Source organism: Sceloporus occidentalis, unplaced genomic scaffold (assembly GCF_023333645.1).
Source record: "Sceloporus occidentalis isolate IW3139 unplaced genomic scaffold, rSceOcc1.0.p SCAF_10, whole genome shotgun sequence".
Taxonomy (NCBI): Eukaryota; Metazoa; Chordata; class Lepidosauria; order Squamata; family Phrynosomatidae; genus Sceloporus; species Sceloporus occidentalis.
This window is the reverse complement of record NW_028316990.1, coordinates 35,711,983-35,738,499: the sequence shown is the minus strand read 5'-3', so window position 1 is coordinate 35,738,499 and position 26,517 is coordinate 35,711,983. Positions and strand designations below refer to the sequence as shown.

Below are 26,517 nucleotides of genomic sequence, written 5' to 3'. Positions count from 1 at the left end.
CAGATATTGTTTAACTCCCATCAGCCCTAGTCACCATAGTCAATTGAAAGGAAAACTGGGATTATAATATAACAGTCTTGCACAAGTTCCATTCATGTTTTAGAATGGTGTATCACAATGTGTCACTTTTAGGTATCAACAAAAGACATATATCACCTCATTTCTTTCCAACGACACTTCTCTCGAATAGGCTTTGGATGGCAATCCTGTGCTTGTTTACATGCAGCCTCCCAATCTAAAACATCTTGTTTGGCAGCAAAAATAGAGGGGTCACATTTCTGTTCATTCCCCAAATGTTGATTTCTGCAAAGATCTATTAATCTGCTCAAATGCAGATCTAGTCTCTCCTGTCTCTTGCTGCAAAGACACGATAATGTAATGTTACTATTCATGCAAATGATGCACTTAGAACATGCTAAAGAACTTTATAAGTGCTAAGTAGAAATGTCATTTTGCTGGCACAACAGGAAGAGGAGGAAGGAATAGACTCATAGTAAAACAGCAGGTTCGCCTTTATTTTTTGGTAGTAATTGCTAACTTATTTGGCAGTATTCACTCACGTTCACAGTTTTCAACAACACAGTCAGTATGATGTTTTCCTCATCTACACAAAGTTTGCCACAGCGATGAAACTTTCCGTATTAATTTAACACTTGTGTGAGCTGTCTCTTCAGTGTGTTGTATAGTGTATAGCTTATTGTCAACTTTCCTCCAGCAGCAGATCCCTAGCGATGGCCTCTGAGTGCTTTCGAGGCACTAATGTTCCAAGAGGTGTGCAAGAATCCTTTGTCATCCATTACTCTCTCGCTTTCTTACCGCAGTTGTTAGCTCTAATCTGGAGTAATAGTTCTTTTGGGGAAAAGGTTTGCACAGGCATCATATTTTTTTGTCTTACATAAGAGTTCGGTCTTCTGTAGCATTGCTGCTGTTAAACTCCGGGGCTTTGAAACCACTAGGCGATGGTGCTAAGTAATTTAACTATCTATAATTGTACTTTACAGTTATACAAATGACCCCAGATAGAAAAAATTATGAATACAATTAAATTATTTTGCATCCTTAACGTGTTAATCTGCTTATGGTTGTTGTGTGCCTTGAAGTCATTTCCAGCTCATGGCGACTCTAAGGCTAACTTGTATATGGAGGTTTCTTGGAAAGATTTGTTCGGAGGGGTTTGCCATTGTCTTTCTCTCAGTCTCCTAGTGGGTTTGCATGGATGAATGGTGATTCGAATCTTAGTCCAAAACTCAAACCGTTATTTCATTCTGCCTCTCTTAGTATTAACCCTCTATTTATAAACATTTGTTTGGAATGCAACCCTGTGCATAGATATGAAGAGTAAGACTCAGTGAACATAATGGGATTTCTGAGTAGACATGTTTAGCATTGTGTTGGTATTACCGACTCCAAAACTAGCAAAGATGGAGATTAAATTTAGGTGGTGCCTATCAACAGTAAATGTGTGCTAAATTTATGGGTATTTCTCAGCAAAAAGAGGAAGCTGTAATACAATATTTCTTAAGTCGTCTTGAATCTCCTTTCTGTTTTCTGTGATTCACTATGGTACTTTGCACGGAGAAGAAAAATGCAACATGCTCGGTTTCCCTCAATTAGTGACTCCACAACTCTAATAGATTCTTTGGAAGTTACAGTCACATAACTATCTGTCTATCTATCTCCCAAGCTGTATGGGCTGTTATTTCAACCAACCATGTTAGAAGTTATCTTGAGGGAACAAACACTGAAAAACCCAAGTCTTCAGAGGGACAGGTCGACAAGTGAAGACACTACTAAGCTTGCATCTGTGTCACAAAATCTGTTGCTTCTTAATCAGTCACAAACAATAAGTAGTCAAGACAAATGTGAACTTGCCTGCAACCACAGTGTCATCTCCACCCTTCAGTGAAAGGATGGACAACTGTTGGAGGACAGATGGTTGCAGTGACACACACCATTGGGACATTTTGTGGGCCACCGACCTACTCCATCCATGCAAAAAACAACAACCATTTGTTGCCCCAGAATGCTCCTGAATAGCTTCTATGGGGAGTGGGCATTTTGACCATGTTTGGGAGGAGTCATCAGTCCATTTTAGGGCCAGAAGATACTTTTTTGTAACAGAAAGCGACCAAGGGGTACTGTTTTTAAAAAGACCTCCCTAGGGCTTCAAGTGGTCCATGGTTCTCTTACACTTTCTAAAGGCCGCATGGCAGCATTGGGAGGGATGACAAAATTGACCCCTGGAGACACTAGGCACCACATAAATGGCCCTTTGGATCGCATGTGGCCCATGGGCTGCTTTAGTAGAATCAAATGTTCAGCCGGCTGCGCTGAACCAGTTTTTTCTCAACTTGAAATAGAATGGATAAGTAGTGCAGAGACAGAGAGTAAATGAAGCCAAAGGTACTGCAGTTATGCCCCAGCAAATAAAGTTAAACTGTTGATATAAGATATATCAAGGACGGCTCTTTTTAGGCGTGCAACCTTGACAGTGTCATGTTCTTTCAGGTGCAATCATTTGGGTTTAACGATAAAGGAATGTTTTCTTTACATTATTACAAATATTCAACTGAAATTATTTTCACATAAAGCTTTGAATGAGCTGAATGTGCATACAGTGTTTAAACCAAATACTAAACCCAATAACATTATTCAGAGCATTTTCCAGTTCTGCTTCTTTTTCCCCTGGAAAATGCCAGACAAGTACCTTTTAAAAAAATATTTATAAGCTATTTAGATGAAATTTTAATCCTCTGGTGATCATTTCATGCTACTTTCATCATTCTGTAGCATTTAGCTTATTTTTTTTAATTAAAATTTAATAGTTTTATTGTTTTTATAAACCATGAAGGCTAGTATAAAAATACTTACAATAAACAGGGAAATTAATGCACAAAAGGAGAGGCACACGGTTTAAAACAGGCATCAATTCTCAGCTTGAAACTATCTGTGGAAGCTAATGCCATGTTTGCCCATTTCGATCTCGCATATTAAACCTGAGTAGACCACACGGCTGATAACACGCTGGCTCTTTTATGGAAGGAAATTAGGAGAATTTGCTTCTCCAACAGCTCAGAAATAAAGTCCATTAACAAAAACTACAAAGGTTATATTATTTCCCTGTAAGGTGTCAGGTAGCACTTACAGACGGAGGTAATGCAAGTCATTCAGTGTGCCCAATTCTGCTAAAACTATTTGATTTCCCTCCCAAAGCAAATTTGAGTGCAGTCTTTTTAGTAGTGCATCTGAGAGCACAGGAAACTTAATTTGAATGATTTCCTCTCATGGATGCTAGCGACAGGACAGGCTTATTCTCCACAATAATGCTCTACAGGATGTTCACCTTCTCTTTGACAACAGCTTATTGTTCTTATTTTGATTTTCAAACATTTTCTTGAAAGATCTAGATGCTTGTTGTGGTTGTTTGCGACTTATGGTGACCTTTGGATGCCGTGATCCAAAGGACCTGATCGCAGGATCAGAGTGGCTTCTGGTGCTTTGGTGCTATGCGTCATTTGAACACCACATCCCCACAGCGGCTGGAATCTGCTTGATTTATCATGGTGTTTGCCACTGCCATCTTCTGAGGCTGGCATTGCAACTTGCCCAAGGTGACTCAGTGGGAAGTCAAAGGCTTTCATGGCCGGCATCCATAGTTTTTTGTGGGTCTTTCAGGCTATGGCGCCATGTTCAAAAAGAGTTTATTCCTGACATTCACCAGCATCTGTGGCTGGCATCTTCAGAGAAACATGGCCACATAGCCTGAAAAACCCACAAAAAACTATGACCCAGTGGGCTTTGATGGTTGAGCACAGATTTGAACCCTAGGGTGAAGCACATGGTCGATAAAGAGCCGCAATCCGGCCTCAATCTCATTGAGACTGTATCAGCCGCATGCATGCCCTGCTTCCCTGGCCACTACCAGAAGCCAGATTATTTCCACTCCTTTTTTGATCTGGTCCAAAGGAGCAGCTTCCAGCCACTTTGGGGCCATGCGTTGTTTGAACACCATGCTTTCACAGTGGCTGGAAGCCACTTTATTTGGTTCGTGTGTTTTGAGCCAGAGGCTTCAAAGTCATAGTCCAATGCTGAAACCACTATGCCACACTGGTGTATCAAGTGTGCACCAAGACAAAATAAGGAAGTATACAAGAGAACTATTCCATATAAATGAGCAATAACAGTTGGCAAAGTATAACAATGAGACTGAAAAATAGCATTTCACTTGATGGAAGACACTTTTTTTCTATGTAAAGATCTCTCTCTCTAGAATTTTTCACACTAAAAACCACTGACCCAGGAACACACTTTAAACCATGTAAAATTAGTTGCTCTGTGTAAACCATCTAATTTTGAAGAAGAAACTATGGCTCTGACTGGATGGGCCCGAATATCTTGGGAGCAGCCCAAAGCTGGCCTGAAGTCCTCCCATTTCAGAACAATAAAAGTAGTTGCATGTTACCCATGGTTTAGTTACACAGCTGTTACTAGAAACGGAATTAATTTTTCCAATAGTTTATTCCAAAATTGGAACACAAAGAAGATCACCATCACAATAGATTGCACTTGAGAAGTATTTTTTTTTAATTAATCATTTTGAGAAGTTCAAATAAGACAAAAACAAGCCAGTAAATGTGGTCTGTTTTCAATACACTTTCCAGAGGAAGGGGTCTTCTTACTAGGAATTGTGATAATTTGCAACTGGTTCCCTCCAGAGGAAGTGAATGGCAGCCAAACAGAGAGGTTGAGATGGCCAGGGAGATACTTCTTTCAATATCTGGTCTCCTCTTACTTCCCATTTTAATTATATCATTGAACATCTCCTCCCTGATCCTCATGTGGCTTTATGGAAAACCTCTCCAGCTTTGCAAGAGTTCTAACTGCTAGAGATGATCTTACTGCTGCCTAAGAGGCCAGTGCAGGCTGGCTTAAGTATAGCTGGGAGCATTCTTAAAACAAGGCAAGCTGGTTCACATCTGGTTCTTTAATTTTTCCTCCAGACAAGATCTTTGGCTTGAGAAACTATGGTGCATTTAAATGGGAAGCTCCTGGTAGCTCAACTTGGCCGAGGCACATTCATACAGTGTTATGTTTAGAGGTTTAAAACGTTTTCCTTTTATTTGTGACTTATGCTGTCTTCCCAATGGACCGAATAAATCTTGTGACTTTGTGTCACCTGAAAAAAATCCCCATAGAGTTACCTAATTGAATGAATTGTTGCGTCAGATGGGTTGAATCTGTTAGTCTCACTCTCCGTAAGCTCATTTCAGGAAATGATCATAAAGATGTCAAGTTACCAAGGTCCTAATGGTGCCATTGATGGAAAATTCATGAAGGAGTAGAATGTGTTTCTATTTGGCTGAAAATGAAATATAATTGAATGTTTCCTTCTGGTCCTGGTGACAAGAATAATAAAATCAGTCTTTCGACACTTGCAAAGTTTAGTTATGAAGGGAAAATATATTTATTTGGTTATTTTTAACTTGAAATCAATTCCCCTGTTTAAGTTGATATTCCTGCAGCAAAGCGATAAGGACATTTTTAATGTTTCCTAGCATCTGCCTGTGCATTTTAGTGCATTGCAGGATTAGTGGATAGCTGATGCTGCGGTTACATAAATGTGAGCAAGCAAAGTGAGATCCTCATTACAGAGTGAAGTGGATAATATGAATCAGTAACACGGGGTTGATGGAACGGTGTATACTGTCCATTAACTCAGTAATAGTTCCTCTTCTTCTCCAGATGAAGGGATTCACAGGCACCGGCATTTTGCTGTGCTGCCCAAGAAAATCCCAAAGCTTCAGCAGTAGAAATGTCTGCAAGTTGAGAGATAAATATGTGAAGACAGATGCAGTGAATATTATTTTGGAATTACAGGCATCCGGCTCTTGGCATGGCTATTATCAAAGTCCCTGGCAAGGTGAGGGCATCAGCATTCTGTTCACAAAACGGGAAGACGCATTGCTTGCTCCCAGGCAAAGCTCATCCAGGCAAATTTAGTCTAGTTGGCATCAGGTTTGACCACGTTTTTTGCATTTGTCCAGTACTGTGTAGATTAATGAAGATGGTACGTAAGGTGTTACCAGAGTTTGGTGTTATGTTTTGACAGTTGAGTGGGATGTCAGTAGCCACAAAATAATCTCAAGAGCTTTAATGCAGTAATCAGACGGAAGCAGAACATTTTGATTAATTTCCGAGGTCTCTATTTCTCCAGGAGCAAAAGGAAAAACAATATTTTGATTGAAGAGGAGAATGAATTTAGAAATTGAACTTGCTCAGGTATTTAAAGACAGTTCCTTTTCAATTATAAGAACATCAAGTATTTTTTTCTTACGATAATGATATTTATTTTAAAGGGTTTGCAAATCCCAGTTATGCAAAGAACAAACAAACCCATAAATAGTTGCCGGTTCATGGTTGGTAGACTTCCATTGGTGCATCTATAATTAGGAAATGGAGGATAGTGTGGCCTCGTTCCAGTTGCTGCTGTCTGCTAGGAAAGTTATTGGATACAGGCCTATGTTTGCATTATATTATATAGATTGGTGGTGACGTTGTTCTACAGTCGGGCCTTGGTATCCACAGGGGATCTGTTCTGGATCCCCCCCCATGAATATCAAAATCCATGGATGTTCAAGTCCACATTGTCCCCAATGGTGATGCATGCATGTGGCTGTACCTCCATTAGGGACAGCCCTAATGGTTCCATTGTCCCCAATGGCAGCACAGCCACATGCATGTGCTACCATAGGACAACGGGGGCTGTCCCTAAAGGCCCTGTGGCCATAGTCATGTGCCACCATTGGGTACAGTGTGGTCCTGCTCTACGCGGATGCTCAGATCCTCAGATGGCAAGTCTGTGGATACTGAAGGCCAATTGTACTGTGACATACATTAAGAGACAGAGTGACACAGGAGTAGAAGAATTATTCCACCAAGACTAGATCAAGCTATTTATATAGTCAGTGAAACCAGACCATATTTGGCATTATGAATGGAGGTCTGAAGTGAATTTTTCCACTTAGGTATTTTTCCAAACAAGCGGCTAAATGACAAGCGCTTTGCACCCCTTTCCCTCATGTAGATTTACAAACAGTGACTATTTTGCATTTAACATACTTTACTATTGAATGTTTTAGAACAGTACAGTATATGAATCTTATTATTTATCACTCATTATTTGTAAAAATTATATTTATAAGAATAGAAATGAAAAAACTGGTATAAGAGGAATTTTTTTACTTTTAAATAATGTGGTCAAGATTAAGAGTAGAGAAGGAGAAGAAGCTACCTTATACAGTGCTACCTCGGGTTACGAAATTAATTCGTTCCGCGGCGCCGTTCGTAACCCGATACATTTCGCAACCCGAAAAGGCTTTCCGTTAGCGCTGGAAAGCCGCTAGCCGCGCTTCGGATTTGAATTTCGCGCCGAAATGAATTTCGTAACCCGAAAAATCTTTCGTAACCCGGAACAGTTTTTTTCAATCTAACTTTTTCGTACCCCGGAAATTTCGTAACGCGATCAATTCGTATCCCGGAGTACCACTGTACTCTGTTCATCTGGGGAAGGATTGGCAACATGGGCAGGGTTTTAGGCTGCCACTTTTCCCAGCCCTAGAGGAGGATGTCGAGATCTGAATCTAGGACCTTCTTCATGCAAAGTATGTCCCTTACTACTGATTTACATCCCTGTCTCTTTAAGCTTCTTACCTGGAAACCCGTCTTGGAATTGTTGTAGAATCCATCAGGTTTAACTAAAATATTAGAAACATCTTCCTAACAGTTTTGCTTATTGTCTTTACATGCAAAACGTCTTCCAGTCTTTGGTTATTAACAATTGTGAATAGTTTCTTCGTTCCCTAATTCTTGTGAGCATCATCATGCTTTGTATTTTAACTGATAGGTGGTATTTCTACTTAAATATTACATTATCTCCAGCTTACAGAGATCTGCAACTAATGATCGTTAAGCTGTTCCATCTCATTATATTTTATATCCAGGATATTGCAGGTAGATGGATGTTTAATTGATTCAAGACCAGCTTTCTGTTTAACAGAGAACATATTATAAATTTTCATTAGCAGTTGAAAGAAAAGAAAAGGCTGCAAAGAATGGGAAAGATCTAGAGAGAAATTCATTTCCACTGCCTTGAGTTCAATGTCCTCCATGATGTAAATAAAAGGAATATATATAGTATGGCACCAGGTCTTCTTCCTAGAAATGTACAGTCTAAAATTCACTATTGAGAAGACAGTGGGGAATATATGAAGATATATATATATATATATATATATATATAGAGAGAGAGAGAGAGAGAGAGAGAGAGAGAGAGCGCGAGCGAGAGAGAGCGCTTAGTTCTATAAAGTATGGGGACTAAGATTTCAGATTATATTTTTCCTCTGTCTCTTTTGTTACTGTTATTATTTGATGTCAAGTCAACTTCAACTTAATGATAACATTACGAATGATAGACCTCCAAGGGGTCATCTGTATCTCCTCTCAGGACTTGCAAACTCAGGGCTGAGGTTTCTTTTCTTTTCTTTCTTTTTTTAATTTTTAAATATTTTTTATTATATATACTACATCAGTGGTTTCCAAACTTTGCTCCTCCAGGTTTTTGGACTTCAACTCCCAGAAGCCTCAGCCCTCTTAGCTAATGGCCTGAGATTCTGGGAGCTGAAGTCTGAAACGCCTGGAAGGCCAGAGTTTGGGAACCACTGTACTACATACATAATACACATATATCTAACATTACAAATTAACATTATACAAATAACCACATACAGTCTCTACACAATTATCCCTAAAATTAAAACAAAAGCTATATCTAGACTAATTTCATCTTCTCTATCCTTCTTTCTATATTTCATTCTCGTGTTTTCTCTTTCGTTGTTACTCTCCTCCTTTCTTCCTCTACTCTCTCTCTCTATTCTTCCAACTCTCCCTTTCTATCATCTTTCTCTTTCCTCCCTCTCTTCTCTTCCTCTGCTTCTACACTTCCTCTAACTTTTCACACTCACTATATTCCTTCTTCTCCTTTCTTTACTCTACCTTGGATCCAAAGATAGTTTGATTTCTCCTTTCTCCATCTTCTCTTTACTTGATCTTACTATTCATCCTCTCTTAGGGCTGAGGTTTCCTTTGTTGAAGCAATCCATCCATGATATTGCCTTTCTCTTTTCCTACAACCTTCCACTTTCCCCAGCGTTATTGATATTTTTTCACCCCAGTGTCTTCCTCCTTTCCCATAACTATTTCCTTCAAATGCACATACCACAACCAATGGAAGAATGGCCAGACAGGAAAGTATCCAAAACAATATGGCATGGATGGCATGTTTTCAGTCCTTCAGAAGGAGTTCCTGAGGATATGCCTTTGTTTGGATGCTGGGTAAAATGAATAGGGCTTTAGGACTCAAAACAACTCCCAGATGCCCAAGTCATCATAGTTAGTGGACAGGGAGGGTGGAGCCTTCTCTGCTATATATATACCATCCACAAACGTTTCGGATACGAATCCGGTGTACCTGAAGTTTAATTTTTAAATGGTTTGATACTTTACTTGCATCATGAATAGCACTTTTGTGGATCTTGCAATTCACTACTTGTTATAAATTAGTCCAAAAATTGTATTTATCCAGATACATTGCCAAACGTGAAAATAACGTAAAGAAAAGAACATTTCAGAGAAGACATGAATATCTGAGACAAAGATAAACATGCCCATTATAGTATGTGTCTGCCTTTCATGCAAAACGTGTGAATTCAAGGGACGTGTGGATTGCCATTTGCGACGTCTTCCAACACAAAGGGTTGTTGGGGAACTAGTCTTTGAATCAGAAATACCCACCCACCCACTGTGTGTAATTCAAGTGCTATTAAAGGAATTGGAAATGAACAGGCAAGTAGCAGTTGTCTATTCCCTGCAGTCATAACAGAATGTCTGACAGGCACACAAAAAGGCATTAGGCAGAAGTAGGGGAAATTAAACTATTATAGAATAATACTAATACTTAGAATTGAGGTAATTTTTTTGCCACTTTCGGGTTCTTTTAGTTTTAACTGTTAAGTCCCTGTATATACCCCCCTCTCAAATCAAATGCCCTATTCTGCTTGAGGCTCAACTAGTTGGGTCACAAATGGGAGACCCATGCATAATTTCTGATCTCAACTGTGATTTGGGTGAAATGTGGAGCTCGCCCTTTTCTACTGCATCAGTTTCCCATTTAAAATGCATCTTGACATATTTTTCAGTTATATTCCCAGGACAAACTGATTAAAATCCTAAAGAAATACCAAATAAATAAAGTTGATGGACTCAGATAAGTGCATTGAGTCATTGATACTAAAATCAGAGTTTGCTTTGTTTTATTGGCTCATTGCTGCAAAATGAATTGTGAGGAATGCATTTAGTTTAAAGGAGGTTGCATTTAGTCTATGTCAAAAATAACTCCATGCTGTGAAAAACTTAAATAGTTTGTCCAGAATCATATTAGGGTTTTATGATGGCCTGAGGGCTGTTAGCAAATGGTTGGACTTTCCTAGAGGTTGTGCAAGGCTGGGAAACCTATTGAGGGATGTGCATGCCAAGTAATATTAGTGTATATTGTTTTGCCAATCTGAAAGAACTGCTTAGGTAATTCATAAGAGTGATCCATAGCAGTGAATAGGAAGTAAGAGTGACTTTTACTTTACAGGAGAGTCCTAGTTGCACTGTTTGTTGCATAACTGATTGTACAATGCTACAAACCAGTAACACAGTAGAGCTACACCTGCATAGGTTTATGCTATGTAACTGGTGAGTATTTGAACTTTCCTGGTTAGCATCTTTTACAGTTTCTTCTTAACACTGAGAATAGGGGTTTTGTTTTTCTTAAAGGATGTCCAGAGTGACTCACCTTAGATGAAAAGAGGATCTGGTGTGGACCAAGCGACTTTTCATGATGGTTTGGAGCAAGTTCTTTCTTTGAATTAGAGTGTGACCTTAGGAAGAGTCAAACAAGAAAGTATGATTGCAAGGCCATATTTGCTGCACTCTTAGGAGCAGACCTGAATGGATGGGGAGGCACATACGTTCCTCTCCCCAAAGAGAGTGCCAATAGAGCCTTTCTAAGCATCCTTTAGGTTTCTCAGACAGAGGGCTCTTAGTGCTGCCAAGACAAAGGACTGTGCAGCGTTTCCTTCTTTTCCTTGTTAATGGATTTTTTGGGGGGAGAAGTGGTATGGGAGAAAGATAGGCCACAGATGTCTCTCGTAAAATTGCATGAATAAGGCATAAGAACCTCGTCTGAAAATGTTATTTGACTCAAGGAAGATGGAATGACAGACTAATAAGATACCGCAAGAGTATTCCTGGCTTTTCAGTACAATGAAGAAGTGCAAAACATTTGTGTTGGTCCTGATCTGGGACCAGCAGCATGATAATATGTCATGTTTCCATTCTGGTATAAAGGGTGGCGGAAATATGTCTTTGCTCTATAGTCTTCTTTGCCCTTTTTAAAATGCACCACAAAGTGATTCACTTTAAATGAAATTTGTAAAACAACTTTAGTTGTATAATAGCCAACAAAGCACTGTGTTTCAAGCAATGGCAGCATCAGAAGAACGTTGGCTTATATATTAATTGGCTTTCCCTCACTAGCGAAACTGTTAAGGATTTTAAAACTTGGGGCATACTGAGTGGTTCCATGACTAGTACAAACTACTGATAGCATAATACCTGCTAGCCTTAGCTACCCTCCTGCAAGAGAAAGAACAATTTGGCAGCATCTTTGAACATCTTGTTTTCTTTCTGTGAGGGGCTAGGTCTTGCCAAGCAGAGATGTGGATCTACTTGGCTTCATAAATAAACACAACTTGTATCCAAATGGAGTGGGAATCCCCTGGCAGTAGTTTCCTGAGAATATCATTCTATATATGGAGTGTGTAGGCTTCTCTTCTGTGCTAGCATTGCAAAGGAGGGATAGCCAAATGCTGTTGTCTCAGAGAGGGCTGCCATTCTCCAAAGAGTTGCCCTGGGCTGAAAGTGTATTTTATCACTCAAACTGACAACTCACCAGGAACATTAAAAATATGACTTGCATCTTATAACCTAGAAACACCCAGTCTTTTATGTGTGAAGCTATGGGAAGCATTTTAACTGTAACTTTGATTCGGATTTGGTAGAGTTACTTCAGACTGTCCTTTTCCCGGAGGATTGTAAATCTTCAATTACATCCATAATTAAGCAGAGGGTTGGCAGAGAGGATATTAGATCAAGCCAAATGCAAATGCAAGCTCTGGTCAAAAGATCTAAACCCACGATTCCAAAACAAGTAGCTGTTTTACACATTGCAGCATGCTTTATTTTATTGAGTCATTGGGATCAGAGAAGTGAATAAGCATGTCAGCGCATGTTGCTGCCTTCGTCTCTGAGACAGCAAATAATATTTGTGTGAAAACTAAGAAGCAAACATTGCAGCAACGTGGCCCAATGCAAGGCTAGAAACAGCGGTGGGTCAGCATAGTTGGCAGTGTCAATGCTTTTCTCAATTTATGGACTAAAACAAGTGCTCTGTCATTAAAAATTCATCTCTGTCATTGTCACCTCATCTGCCATCTGCTCACTATGTTGCCCTATGACAGAGGCGGGAGCACTTCATTGCTAATTTGTATTTTTTGTTCAGTATAGTATTTTCAAGTGGCCTTGTCAACGGAACAGTAGGGGAAAATCTATCACTTCCACAAGGAGTTCAATAAAGCTTACTGTATCTGCAGCAGAGCATGCTCTGGTGATGCCATAATACATCTGAAAGCTAGGTGCTATTTTAATAACTGAGGAGAGTCCCTCCTGGTTTGGGTGGAGCTGATGATAGAGAAAGGGTCTGTGTGAACAAAGTGTCCCTTTGTAGTAAGACAACTATTTCACAATGATCTGCACTTGAAAATGACAGAACCCTCAAAACGCAAGGCAAATTGATTTCATGTCTCCCTTTCGGAAAGATCCATCCCTTTGTAGACCGGTGAGTTTAAGAATCCTTTCAGTTAACACACAGTTTATAAATGCAAAAACTGGTACAAGGATATATTATTAGAAGGGAGTGATGTGGGTTAGGGTTGTTTTTTAAGGAATGTAGAAAATAAAATTTCAGGATAGCTTTTGTCTCAAGGAAGTTGAGATGTTTGTGCATCCTTTGGTTTGCCAGATGTTTTGGATTATGATAGGAGCTCTAGGCTGAATTACAGTGGGCTCTTTTGGACTCCCCCCATGTAACGGAAAAATGTGTCTGCTTAAGCCCCATTGAAAATAATGGCTGCGCGGGTGCCATTTTGTACCCCCGGGCTTGCCATAAGCGTATGCTCAAAGCAGCACAGCGCATATGGCATGGGCGGACTCTATATGAAAGGCTAAAGAATCCTTACTCTCCATGTATGAGATGTGACAAGGGCAGTGCAAATGGGCAGTCTATGAAAATGTCAGTCATAGTTTACTCACTGGCTAAACACACTAAAAGATAGCAACTGCTTGTTTCTCATAAATACACATTTCATTCCCATATCTCACATCCTACATGGGCTATAGACCTGGGGTGTTCTTAAAGTGAAAGTTTGTAGTGTGGGAACAAGCTTCTGGTGACCTCGGGTGATATGCCTAAAATCTGGGTAAAATCTGGCTGCCCAAGTAGTATGGTGACTCTATACTAAGCACACACAGACTACTTGCACTGTGGCTGTAGCTATAGAAACCACTTAGTTGGAATTCCAGGAGGTGGAACAGTAAAATAAGTTGATGATACCATAAACCAATAATAGCAGTTAGTGAATATTCTAGTTTTAATGGAATCAGCCTGGCCCCAGTAGAATTTATAAAAACAGAACATATTGAGAAGGATTATTGATATTACGTTGTTGTGCTCCCATTGTTGACTATATGCTATGCTTAGTGTTTTAAAGGTTGCATTTGGGAGCTGCCGTGCTTGTAGGTAACATAACATCTCAGCATGCAGTATAGGGAAGCAGCACTTAAAGTATAGCCAGGAGTATTTTTGTCGGCTGGCTTCAATACTTGTTTCTTAATAAGTTAAAAATAAAAGAGCAGATTTTAGGTAAGTTATAAGATGGCCCTGTTGCATAACAAAAATTAACTATTTGATTTCCATATCATTTTAGTATCTGCTTATCATTAAAAATGCATTTTCTCTAAATAGGCTTTCTTGCTCAATAAAGTCTTTATCCATGATCAAGATCATGCAGCGGCCTCAAAACTTTGTCGCCTTGTGTGTAATTGTCACAGACAGGTTGCATTTTAATTGTACAGCAATAGAAAATGATCTTGTCTTTATGTTCTGACAAAAAGAGAAAGAACATATCTTATAAACATACCTATATATGTATGTTTGGGGAGGGGTGTGTGTTCAAAGATCTAAGTCAAGGACAGATCTTTATTTATTTTTTTTTGGATGCCATACAAATGTCATTTGATTAATTAAATTAGCAAGAATTCTTCATTACTTTGCTTTCCTGTTAAGGCTGAATTATAGTTTGAAATGAAACATACTCATGTCCTAGCTTTGCAGTGATGGATGAATGTCAAATAGCGGCATTGTTGCAAACAACGCTCCGGGTTGACAGTCCCAGTGGAAGACTGCTGTCATGAAAATGTGAGCACATAATGGATGAGTGCATGTTTCAAGAAAATTTAGAGCAGTCCCATAGTGGGTTCTGAAAGTGAAGATAGAAACCAGTGGGAAAATCTAGTCACGGTTTAAGATTTAACTTTTGTCCCCTTCAAATCAGTAGATGATTCAAGCAATTTTCTCACTGAAGTTAATGAGTCCCCTAACAGGTAAAGGTAAAGGTAGTCCCTTGACATGAATGTCTAGTTGTAACTGACAGTAGGAGACGGTGCTTATCTCCGTTAGCCAGCATTGTCCAAAGACAAATCCGATGGTCAGCATGACTGCACTGAACACTGTTATCTTCACACCAAAGTGGTACCCATTTATCTACTTGCATTTTCATGCTTTCAAACTGTTAGGTTGGCAGAAGCTGGGACTAGTGACAGGAGCTCACTCCATCATGCGGCACTTGGACCTCGAACCTCTAACCTTCCTATCTTCCAGTCATCAGAATTGGCATCTTAACCACTAAGCCACCGCATCCTTGGAAATGTTTTATTTTGGATGGATTGCTGCCTATGCTTTTGATTTAAAAATTCAGTAGATAGTGGTCTATTGGAAGTATCTCATCCTGAACATTTAAAGAGAATAGATGCAGTTCACCTCCAAATAACCCAGAATTTATAACTTCTTGCACTGGAATACAAATTTGTTAAGGTTGCATTTTTTATTATTTTGTTGTAAAGTGAGCATCATTTATCCTGGAAGTTATTCTCTGGCTTGGTATGTAAAATGTCATTCTGCACATATGTGCCCTGAAAAATGTCCTGCCATCAGGAAAGAGATCTGGAAAGAAATCAGGAAAGGTTTCACACTTACTGATGTGTTCGTTGCCAAGAATATATTGTGTGAATGGAGTGTATCCAACCAGGTCCAACCCAAAAAGTTTTTGCTATGCTCAGCTATGCTCTAATATTTGGGCCACTCTTGGTCTCAACATACTTTCATGTCTATGTATGCATTGCAGGGGACTATTAGTAATAATACAGAAGCTGTTTTCCAGAAAATCTTATTCACCAGTATTCAGTTTCTCCTTCAACAACCTTTGATAATCTTCTAATGGTTCCCCAGAACATATTTAAAGACGAGTGCTTTATCGGAGATCAAGTGGCACAAAGCCCTGAATATTGGATTTTGTTTTAAAAAAGCAAATCTTACAAGGGGAAAATATTAACACGAAACTGCAATGACAAATTAGAAAAGAGTGACTCGAGCATTTTGTGACAAGTGCATGTCAGAAAGGCTTTGCCAACGGATGACAATCCTGCTGAGAATCCCTGCCTAATTACATTGCGGTTGTCCCATAATCTTCTCATTTCTTAGTAAAATCGCCCTTATTGGGTTGTCTGAGTTCTCATGGAGAAGGATCAGCTCCAGTTTAAATGCGATGAAAAGTAAAGTTTTTATAAGACAAAGATACTTTTATAAAATTTCACTGCATTTAGCATTGCGCAAAAAAGTGTGATGTTTGCATTATCTCTGTGGACCACCGAAAAGGAGACTTTATCGAGGCATTTTGAAACCTCTCCCCTTTGCACTTTGGATCTTAACCAGATGTCTGTGTCACAAGTATTCATTAAATCAGGTTATTCTGCAGTTTAGGATTTATTCTGTTGTGATACCATTTTAGCAAATAAAAATGTCAAATTTTAAAAGGAATACTAGCCTTGAAAAAAATATTAATGAACTTCAATTGTTCTGCTTCAACAGTTATATATGACTTCTAACTACAGAAATGGGGTTTAAGAGAAACAATACAGTCACGGTGTCTTACGTAAAACACCTTTAAAAAGCGTAACCCTGGTCAGGCATTTGGTTATTGGGAACATTAAGGAGTTTTATGCTGGGGTAGGATTGTTTTGGCCTAAATATCAAGGCGGTCCACTGACAAATTTTGATTTCCCAGGCACATATTCAATATAAATAAATATGCCGATAGGCATTTATTAATTTGCATACTGATTTTTGTCCTTATGTTTGGCTGAAAATATTTGTCAGATGGATACCAACCTGTAGCTTGAAGGCAGCATCTTCTCTAAGATTGTTAGAATTAATATGCAAATTAAGAATGGCTATTCAGCATTGCATCTGTAATAAACATTTTGGAAGATAATCAGCTCTTCTCCATTAATGTTTACTCACTCGTAGCTTGTTCACCGATTCATTAATGTTAAATAGAATTCTTTTCATATTGCAGTAGTTCATATATTTAGTCCCACCAGATTTGAGGAGGAAGCATTTTTCTTTTTCTTCTATTCCTTTACCCCTCTCTCTTCATTGCATCATTTTATCTTAGCAGAGGGACTGATTTGGAAAATGCAGGTTGCAGATGCAGAGAGCCTCTGAAAGACCATCTCCAATCATTGTGTAGTCCATAGAACCAGTAAGAGAGCTGGATGGCCCAGTATAAGGCAACTTCACTAACCAGTGCCACACTTTAGAGGACGGAAATGTTAAACCTTTACTTTGCAAGGTGTGCTGATCTTTAGGATAAAATCTGAAAGATATCAGTGGTGTCTTAGAAAATGTGTTGGTATGTTATGTGCAAACCATTTAACTGTTCTCTTTTAACTGCTGTTACAACTTGATATGAAAAAGACATGTGTGTCCTTAGCTCCCTTTTACTTTTGTACTTTATCCTGTGGAATTATTATTACAGTGCAATTTATTATTACTGTATACTAAACTGTTATCATTTCATTAATGCATCTAAAGCCAGGTGTACCATCTGTCAGGAAGCAAGTGTTAATCCCTGTATAATGGCTTTTGTGTTCTTTTAACTCTGAACCTTCCATTTGATAGCAAAGCCAATCTTTTATCATGTCTACCACAAAAAGGAGAATAAAATCTTGGCTGTTGTTTAAAACTAAGGTACTGGCATGAGTAAAAAGGTGGAACCAGAGATGGAGCTTCCCTTTCCTCAAACTTTCTGACAGCTTTTCAAAAACAATACAATGACAGCTGAGAAAAAGTATACTTTTGCAAAGTATTTTAACTGTAATGCTGCAAATGGGAGCCGCAGTCCAGAGACCTGTTTTAAGCACATCCTTGGACAGTAGTACTTCAGATGTTCATCATTAAATAAGAGACTCCTGCGCAATTGACACTCGCTCACATCATAAACTACTTGGGAAATTCCACTGGGTTTAAGGAATGAAAACTCTTTGGAGAACATAATTAGTTTTGAAGTTCTCTGGATTGAAGCTGGAAGACGGGAATAAAGTCATGTACAAACTGCCAGCCTTAATAAGAATACCAACCTAAAGCATAATGACTGGCAGTTATTGCTAAAATGTAAGTGATACAAGCTATGATCACAACACCACAAAACACAAATTTTGCATGGAATTTCGCCATTAAGGACACAAGAAACACAGCAAACCAGCTTCCATTGGGTCCTATGGTATTGTTAAGGTGATCTAACAAGATTTGTAGAGGTGTTCTTGAGTCTATAGAAGCGTAGCTTTGCGGTGGAACATGGTGACAGTTCTCCAAAGAAGCACTCAAAAATGTGTTTAAGATGAGAAAACTCAATAGTGTGTGTGTGTGTGTGTGTGTGTGTGTTTAATGCAATTATGGAATCACATTAACATCATTTGGCTTAACTTCACAGCTAGCAAGATATTAACCAAGACAGTCCCATTAAAATACCCCTCTGTGAAGCTCCCTGTCTGTTATGGAGATCTAATGGAAGTGTGGGTGGGAGGGAGCCTAATGTGGATGTTATCTTAAGCTCCCTGTATTGGATCTTTTAAACACTATCCCAGTATTACCTTATCTCAAAAGTACAAGGTAATGTTCAAAATGAGTAGACGTTAAGACTCACAAGTGCTCTAGTTTTGAGTGCCCAAAGTAAATGAAATAAATTGACTTTCATTTCAACTTAAATAATTCCCATTGACTCCATACCTGGAGATAAGGTAATTATCCTTAACTAAAAGCAAAGTACATATTTCTGTACTTTTAAAACCTACCTGAAATTACTTCTGTCTAAATCTTAACTGACGTGGGGGAAGGTCCCATTGAACCCAGTGGGACATATTTGTGATGAAGAAAATCAGCAGTCGATAATGACAATAAAGATAAAGAGCTCTTTTAGGCGGACTCAGGTCGCCATGCGGGGCCAGTGCAATTATATACACACCTTGAGTTTAGGTAGAGAGTTTGGACTTAGTTTTGTATGATTAAATGTGAATTTTATATGAAGTCAAAGGCTTTAATGGCCATCATCCATAGTTCTTTGTGGGTTTTTCGGGCTATGTGTCCATGTTCTAGAAGGGTATGTGTCCATGTTCTAGAAGGGTATGTGGCCATGTTCTAGAAGGGCATGTGGCCATGTTCTAGAAGGGCATGTGGCCATGTTCTAGAAGGATATGTGGCCATGTTCTAGAAGGGTATGTGGCCATGTTCTAGAAGGGTATGTGGCCATGTTCTAGAAGGGTATGTGGCCATGTTGTAGGAGAATAAACTCTTCTAGAACATGGCCACATAGCCTGAAAACCCACAAAGAACTATGAATTTTATGTGTTTATTCCACTGCATGTTATTCTGTTTTATGTACGTTGTGATAAAAACCATCTCCTCTATTTTTATACTGGTCTGTGACCGAAATAAATTATTGATTGATTGTGAGCAGGCATGCTTAGGATTCTGCCGTAAAGAGCGGTGACGTCTTTGTGGATGGATGGCCAAAGATTTTTTGCTCTTGCTAATTAATTTAAATATATTCAAATTAAAGATTTAAGCAGGAAAAACTAACCAAGTAGAGACCCTTCTTCAGTTATATCATGTTCCGGCTTTCATTTGCATGTCCTTTTCTCTTTATATAGAGCAAGCCCATTTATTAGGACTAATTACAGTGCCTTTAATGTAACTGATGGTGTCGTGTCCCCTCCCCAAGCGCCTATCATAGCACCTTAATTGCACGCCGAGCTCTTCGTTTTTTATTCCAATCAACCATCTCATTTCTCTATCGGTGTTATTTTCTGCCTTGTCTTTCACACATGTAAACCTTGAATTAATATTTGACTGCTTCCATTACTTCTCTGCCTCCACCTAAGAAGTTGCCCAGATCTGCAGGGATGTCTTTGTCCTTAAAGTTAAAATGTGCTGCCATACTCCAGATTTCAGGCTTTTGTCGATTTAGGGGCTAATTCCACTTTGCTTCCAGAGAAAAATAGGCCACAGTGTCATTGTTTACAGCTGCAAAATAGGCTTGGCACCCACATGGGTTTAGAACAGTGGTCCTCAACCTTCCTAATGCTGCGACTCTTTAATACAGTTCCTCATGTTGTGGTGACCCCCAGCCATAAAATTAGCAGTGTCTTGGTTCCTAAGACCATTGGAAATATGTGTTTTCTGTTGGTCTTAGGAGACCCCTGTGAAAAGGTCATTCGACCTCCAAATGGGTCACAACCCACAGGTTGAGAACTGCTGGTCTAGATCCTCTCAATCTGTCTGTCAATCAACTGCCTGTCAATCAACATGTAAATACCAAGCCTGCTTGCTGGGTGATATCCAGTATAACAGATAGGAAACCCCAGATGGGCAGATGCCACTGCATGACTCCCCTGGACACTTCTCTTGCTGAGAGTCCCACCTGGGGAACCATCTTGCATTTGAGGGGTTGCCAAACCTCAATTGCCTACATCCCACATCAGGATCAGATGCCAAAATGCCTTCAAAAGTTGTGGCCGAAATAAGTAAAAGCTACTTGCTGTACAGAAAGAAAAGTGCTATCATTTGTTACATAAATAAACGATAATCACACACCTCCCATTATCCTCAAAAGTAGCACACTAAAGGTAACACCATTTCCTGTAATGCAGAACTTCTAAGATCTGCTAAAAACAATAACTAATTACTACACAGTTATTTGGTCAATTGTTTTAGGAGAGACCCTTCGTAAAGATGTCTAGCCGCTGTCGTTTCTTTATTGCTGGCATTTCCGCCATCATCTTTCCTTGGATCTAGCATGCCTTGGCTCAGTCGTCTCTACCACTTTGAGTGTCATGGCCTCTTATCTGAATTTGGGTCGCGATTCCCATATCAAGTTCATTTTCTATAGGAAACAAACAGTGAAAACTGGTAACACCCAACAGATGTGACATGGAAGTCTCAAAAGAAAGAGAAGATGTTCTTCTTGAAACCAGCCCAATGTGTTTCAGCCTGAACTATTTTTATGGCCGCCTTCAGGGGTGGATAGATTTTGTACTCATACCACTTAGTTTATTTTGCTTAATATGCATTTTTTTTAAAATGGAGACAATTTATATGTAATTTGATGTGAGATATTTGCACGTATAATTGATTTTGTAAATTGCAAGTACTCTCTTGTTATAATTACTGTTATCTATGGATTGTCCCCTTTTCTTTTAATAGCCCCTGATGGAGGCCATAAAAACATTTCTTGGCCAAAACATATTGAGCTGTTTTCAACAATAAAATAATCCCTTTCTTCAGTGTCCTGAGACTTTGTCTGTTTTCCACATCTCATTTTCTACGGACTCAGCACATCCAAATCTCTTCCAAAAATGTATTAATTTTCCCCCAAGGCCTTTCTTGGATCACCATCAATAACCCACTTTTCTGACATTAATAACTAATAATAAATAACTGAGGTTTGAAGAGACGGTTACCTTATACTGTAATAAAGATCATGGTAGCCTCTGAGTCAATTGCTGCAACTGAAAGCCAGTGATAATATTCTCAGGAAACAAGGCAAGATGTGGATCATATTCCAGTCCCGTGTTTTTCCCTCTTCTGTTGAAAAAGTGTGTTGGGAATACAGAACTGTCTATCACAAGGGTTGACTCTGTTGTGCATTGGTCCTACAATTTAAGCCTGGCCCCTGTATGCTGAGCAAACATAGAATACTGTGCAATGATGCAGGTGACACCAGAAATGGCTAAAGCAATTTTACAAAGGGGGTTTTATGGCAGCATTTGTTAAGGCAAGGGTAAACTTATGTTAGACTCGAGTATTTACCGGCTCCACAGAGATTATGCCATCACTGACTTAGGACATAATACAATTATAGCTGTCAGTTAGGAACCGCTTTGCTCTCCTCTCCCTCCACGACTCCTCAGCTAAGCATTTTAATTTTCCATTTGTACCATTTGTATATGAAGCTGAGCTTAACTGCACAGACCATAAATAGAGAATGCACTCATCCCTCCACATTTGCAGCTTTGACTTTGGCAGCTTTGATTATTCACAGTTTGTATGAATATGTTCTGTCTATGAATAGCACAACTCCTCCAGCACAACTCTGTGGTCAATTTTAACCAAAGGTCGCACTAGAGATTCCTAGAGAGAACACTCCACTAGGCCTTTGTAGCTCCTCCAGTGCAACGCTGTGGTCAATGTCTGGCAGATCTTGGCCACAGAGTTGAACTGGAGGACCTAGAGATTCCTTGAGAGGTGTCCTCTCTCGTAAATACTAAATTTGCACTACAACAGTGTGAACTGACATAGCATGTCCATCTTAGTTGTATGAAGTTATTGCATGCTGTACCTTGGCACTACTATCAAGTGGGGGAAAATCCAGAGGATTTTGATTCCTGTCATTTGAAACTTGGTCCTCCTTTTTAAAACTAGAATTCTCCTGTGACTGCTACACAAAAGCCTATCAGTTGGGAGGTGCTGTGCTTCTTTTACAACTTAATTCTTCTTGTCCGACATTAACAAGCACTTGTTTTTGCTTCTCCCCCCAAAACAGAACCATCACACTGGAGAATCAGCTGGTCATCCTTGCAACATCAGCCGCAGATGCTGGGTGCTACTACGTCCAGGCAGTCAACGAAAAGAATGGCGAGAACAAGACAAGCCCATTCATTTACTTGAGTGTGACAAGTGAGTACTGATATTTCAACAAACGTATTCTGAAAGGAATGTAACACACAATGTTTTCTCCTTTTAATCTTTCTTATAAGTAATACTTTCAATGCTAATGCTAATAATAATAATAATAATAAGTAGTAGTAGTAATAGTAGTGGTAGCAGCAGCAGTAGTCATAGTAGTCAATGATAATAATAATAATAATAATAGTAGTAGTAGTAGTAGTAAAGGTTAATAATAATAATAGTAGCAGCAGTAGTCATAGTAGTAGTAGTAGTAGTAGTAGTAGTAATACTTATTATGTTAGCAGGCTATATAAGGAGGTAGGAATCATGGAACTTCCAGGTGTTGTTGCACTGAAACATCCATCCATCTTAGCCAGCATAGTCAAGGGATGCTGGAAGCTGTATTCTAATAGACTCTGGAGGACCATATGAGAAGGAATGAACAGTGCTGTTTGGGAGGAAAATGCTTTTGTTTTTTAATCTTGTGTACGTGGGTCTTTGCCTTTTGCTACTTCAGAGCCATAGACCAGAATGAGTTACCTGACTGACCTCAGCAGTATCAAATCATTCCTGTAAACTAAGGTTTGCTCAAATATGTATGATCAGTGAAAGGATGTTGCACTTTTCTTTTATTCCTTCTTTGACTATGGGCACTTGCTGAAGCTGGACGTTGGACTGTATGCTATTGTCTGAGATTTGGTCATTTACAGTTATTTATCCTTGTATGCAGGGAATAACTTCTCAGGGCTTGGATTGCTAGAGATGAAAATGAATTGAGTAATGTTGGACATTAGAAACCGACTAATTAACTTCATCAGGAACAAACCTTGGTGTTTACATTGTGTAGAATGACGGTTTCTACAGTTGATTTCGGCTTCCTACAAGTTTTTTTTTTTTTTTGGCTACATTTTAAATTTTAATGCTTCCCCCCCATAGTCCATCTTTTCCACAGATGGACTATGAAGCCCTTAATACGATTGCTCAGGGTTGTGGTAATCCAATATGTCAGGGTGGGAAGCGTGGGATTTCATTTTACAACCTGTTAAAATATATCACTAATCTGCACTTTCTTTCCCTCTCCAACAACATGTATTCTTAATGTTGAATTCGAAATGTTTTGAGTGCTGACTCAGTGAAAGAAATTGGAATTGATGGGGGACGTAACCAGCCTGAGAAGTTACCATTTTGTAACCTGTGTGCTATATATTCTGTTTCATGATTGAAGACCTTGTATTTTGAATTATTGGTCCCATACTTGGCGAGAAACCCCAAGACTGCTCCTTTGCAGCCCAGGTGGCTTGGCCCCTGCTGTCATAAGATGAGCGACGATGGGGTAAATGTTAAGTCACACAAACTGCCATCTCAAGCTTTGTGAAAGAATTCAGTAAGAAAGCTTTTTTATATACTGATAAATAGCAGCGGAGGCTTGACTGGACTCAGATGTAATTTGCCTGATAGCTCATGCATGGACTCGATCCCATGCAGTTTAACACAAAGCCTCATAAGGCAGAGCCAGACCTTGGGCATCCTGCAGCTTTGGCCACAAACTCTTCATTTCACCGTACAACGTCGGCTTGATAATTACGCTCCCTTAAGTTGCTTGAAAAATCTTGAATAGAATGTGCCATATAACCCCAGTCTCATTTTTCCCCTCCTGGCAGCCTAGGAAAAACAGCTATACTTAGAATTTAATGACATTCATTTATAAAGCAGGCTTTAATGGTCTGTATTACATAACCACTAATGCACTGTGCAGCTCATTTTCTGATCTTAATTAACATTGGGGAATAGTCAGTCTGTGGCCATGTGAATAAAACATTTACAATACAACACCATAGGGGACAAAAAAAGAAATAGCACGGACATATAGAGGAGAAAACAAAATGGATAATGTGAAGGGGTTGCGGAGTTCATGCAAGTGGTCCTCTCAGAGATGGAGAAAGACGAGGATTAAAAGAATTACTGGGAAAATGGGATCCCAGTAGACTCAAAGAAAAGGAAGCTGATGCAGCTTCTCCTCTACCTTATTAATAACCTTTGCCATCTTATCCACATCCTGATGTTGCTTGGCCACATGCACCATGATGTTCACCTGTCAAATCTTAGAATATGGGGTATTGTCCCCAGCCAGAAAAGGGAAGGATGACAATCAGACAAAAGGATGCACAATGTCACTTCTGGTTGATTCAGGTGTGTCAGTGCATGGATAAAAATTGCCCCCTGCTCTCTCCAAAGATACCCAGCCCATCCTAACCTAACTTTAGATCCTCTGATACAGTGGAGGATGTCATGAAGAGAAGTAAGATTCAGGTGCCAGAGTGGATGGCTTCTGTATATGGATCCGGCAGATAACAAACTGGCCCTTTGAATTTGGATGTCCCTGTTACAGCAATATTTGTTTGTTCCTCCATAGTGAGATTCATAGCTCATGAAACATTTATTAGGCGAGGTTTGCTTGTTGCTTTCTGCTAATGCATCACAGGTGGCACTGTTTGAAAAGGCTCCTGGGTTGAGTGAAGATGCAGTAGTCGGTGTGTATTATTTCCGTGTGTGTATTTATTTATTTCACTAAGCGCTCAGGATGATTTACAACAAAATTGAGAAATACATTTTTAAAACGTATATGTCGTAAAAGCAAAGACGCACAGGAATAAAAACATTCATTACTATAAAAATTAGGGACTGACAGTAATGAGAGACAACAAGCATTAAACATCATTAAAAGCTGAGACGAACAGGACAGTATTCACTGCCTTTCTAATGTATGATACAGCTAGAAAGGGATCCAATATAGCTTTCCATGGAGTGAGGAGTTTCCAATTGGTTTGTAACACATAGCTGGAGTGCAAGGTCTCTCTTTCCCAAACTGTTAGCACTTATGGTGAAGACCACAAAGAATCAATTTCTTCTTTCCATTTTAGTGATGAGATGAGTTGTAGGAAAATTACACATTGTTGCTAAAATCACTCTGCAGTTGATAGACAATTACCTCTAGGCCAGACTCTCTTAGGTATCTCTTAAGCAATATGTCCTACATTTGGAATTGGTTTTGGGACAATATTACCTCCCTTTCTATCTGTTTCTCTCCAAACATTTTATGGAAAGATGTAAAGAGTGGCGCTTGAGTAAATGACTGAAAAAGCAAGTGTGCAGCAATAGGCGAGAATCAATAAAGCTTTCTTTTGGCAGCTTGGACTGTTTTTGCGACATTCATCATTTGGAACTTCAGTTCAGTTCCTTTTTGTTAGACTTCCTTCTTTAATTTATGAAATATAGAGGTGCATGTCACCTTAGCAGAAGTATTAGTAAATTAGATATTCTTGCTCCCATTTCATAATAGTTTCCCAAAGAATACTGAGTGTTTTGCAGACTTTGATGTCTTTTTTAAAAGCCTAATATGGGTTTCGAAAAACACAAAATAAGATGGATGAATTTTTTTAGAATCTTACCAGCCAGCAGTTCTGACAAGTCGAAAGATAATGAAGCCAATTATTATTTAATGAAGATAAATCTCCCTCCCAAACATTGCAGGAGTAAAGGAAGGAACCTATTGTCTTGTTGATGGGATGAAAAGAGAGAGACCATCAAAATTAGATTCTTGACTTAGCTCTACTGTAATTAATTGGAAGTGTAAGGATGTCATTTTGGTCTGGCCAGTTTCCATTTCTAACAAGCTGTTTGTTCCAAGGCAAAAAGAAGTGCAGAGACTATATTAAAATCACAAATTTGCCCAGTTATTAAATTAGTATTTAGTCATAATGAAACTTTCCAAGAAACAATCCTTGGAGTCTATTGCACTTAATTGTACTGATCCTTTGTCCACACTAACTTTCCAGGTAGTCCTTCGGTTTTGCCCCTCTGTCAACAGCACTCTAATTTTGTTGGGAAATGTGATGGGACTCGATTTCATGAGCAGAGTAATCAAATTGGCAAGGCAGAAGCTGAACAATGTCCAGTCCCATGCCCACCAACCCACGCAGGGTCTATCAGAGAGAGGACATGATCTTAATCTTGTT

At 39.2% G+C, this 26,517-nt stretch overlaps 1 protein-coding gene across 4 annotated transcripts in view; it reads left to right on the top strand.

Annotated features, from left to right (window-relative positions):
* The window catches only part of SDK1 (sidekick cell adhesion molecule 1), a 445,458-nt gene that overhangs the window by 144,235 nt on the left and 274,706 nt on the right, over positions 1-26,517 (top strand). For all 4 annotated transcript variants that reach the window (XM_089477071.1, XM_089477072.1, XM_089477069.1 and 1 more), the window contains exon 5: positions 22,377-22,510. In XM_089477071.1, coding sequence (XP_089333197.1) covers positions 22,377-22,510 — 134 coding nt within the window. The remainder of the gene's footprint in view (positions 1-22,376; positions 22,511-26,517) is intronic.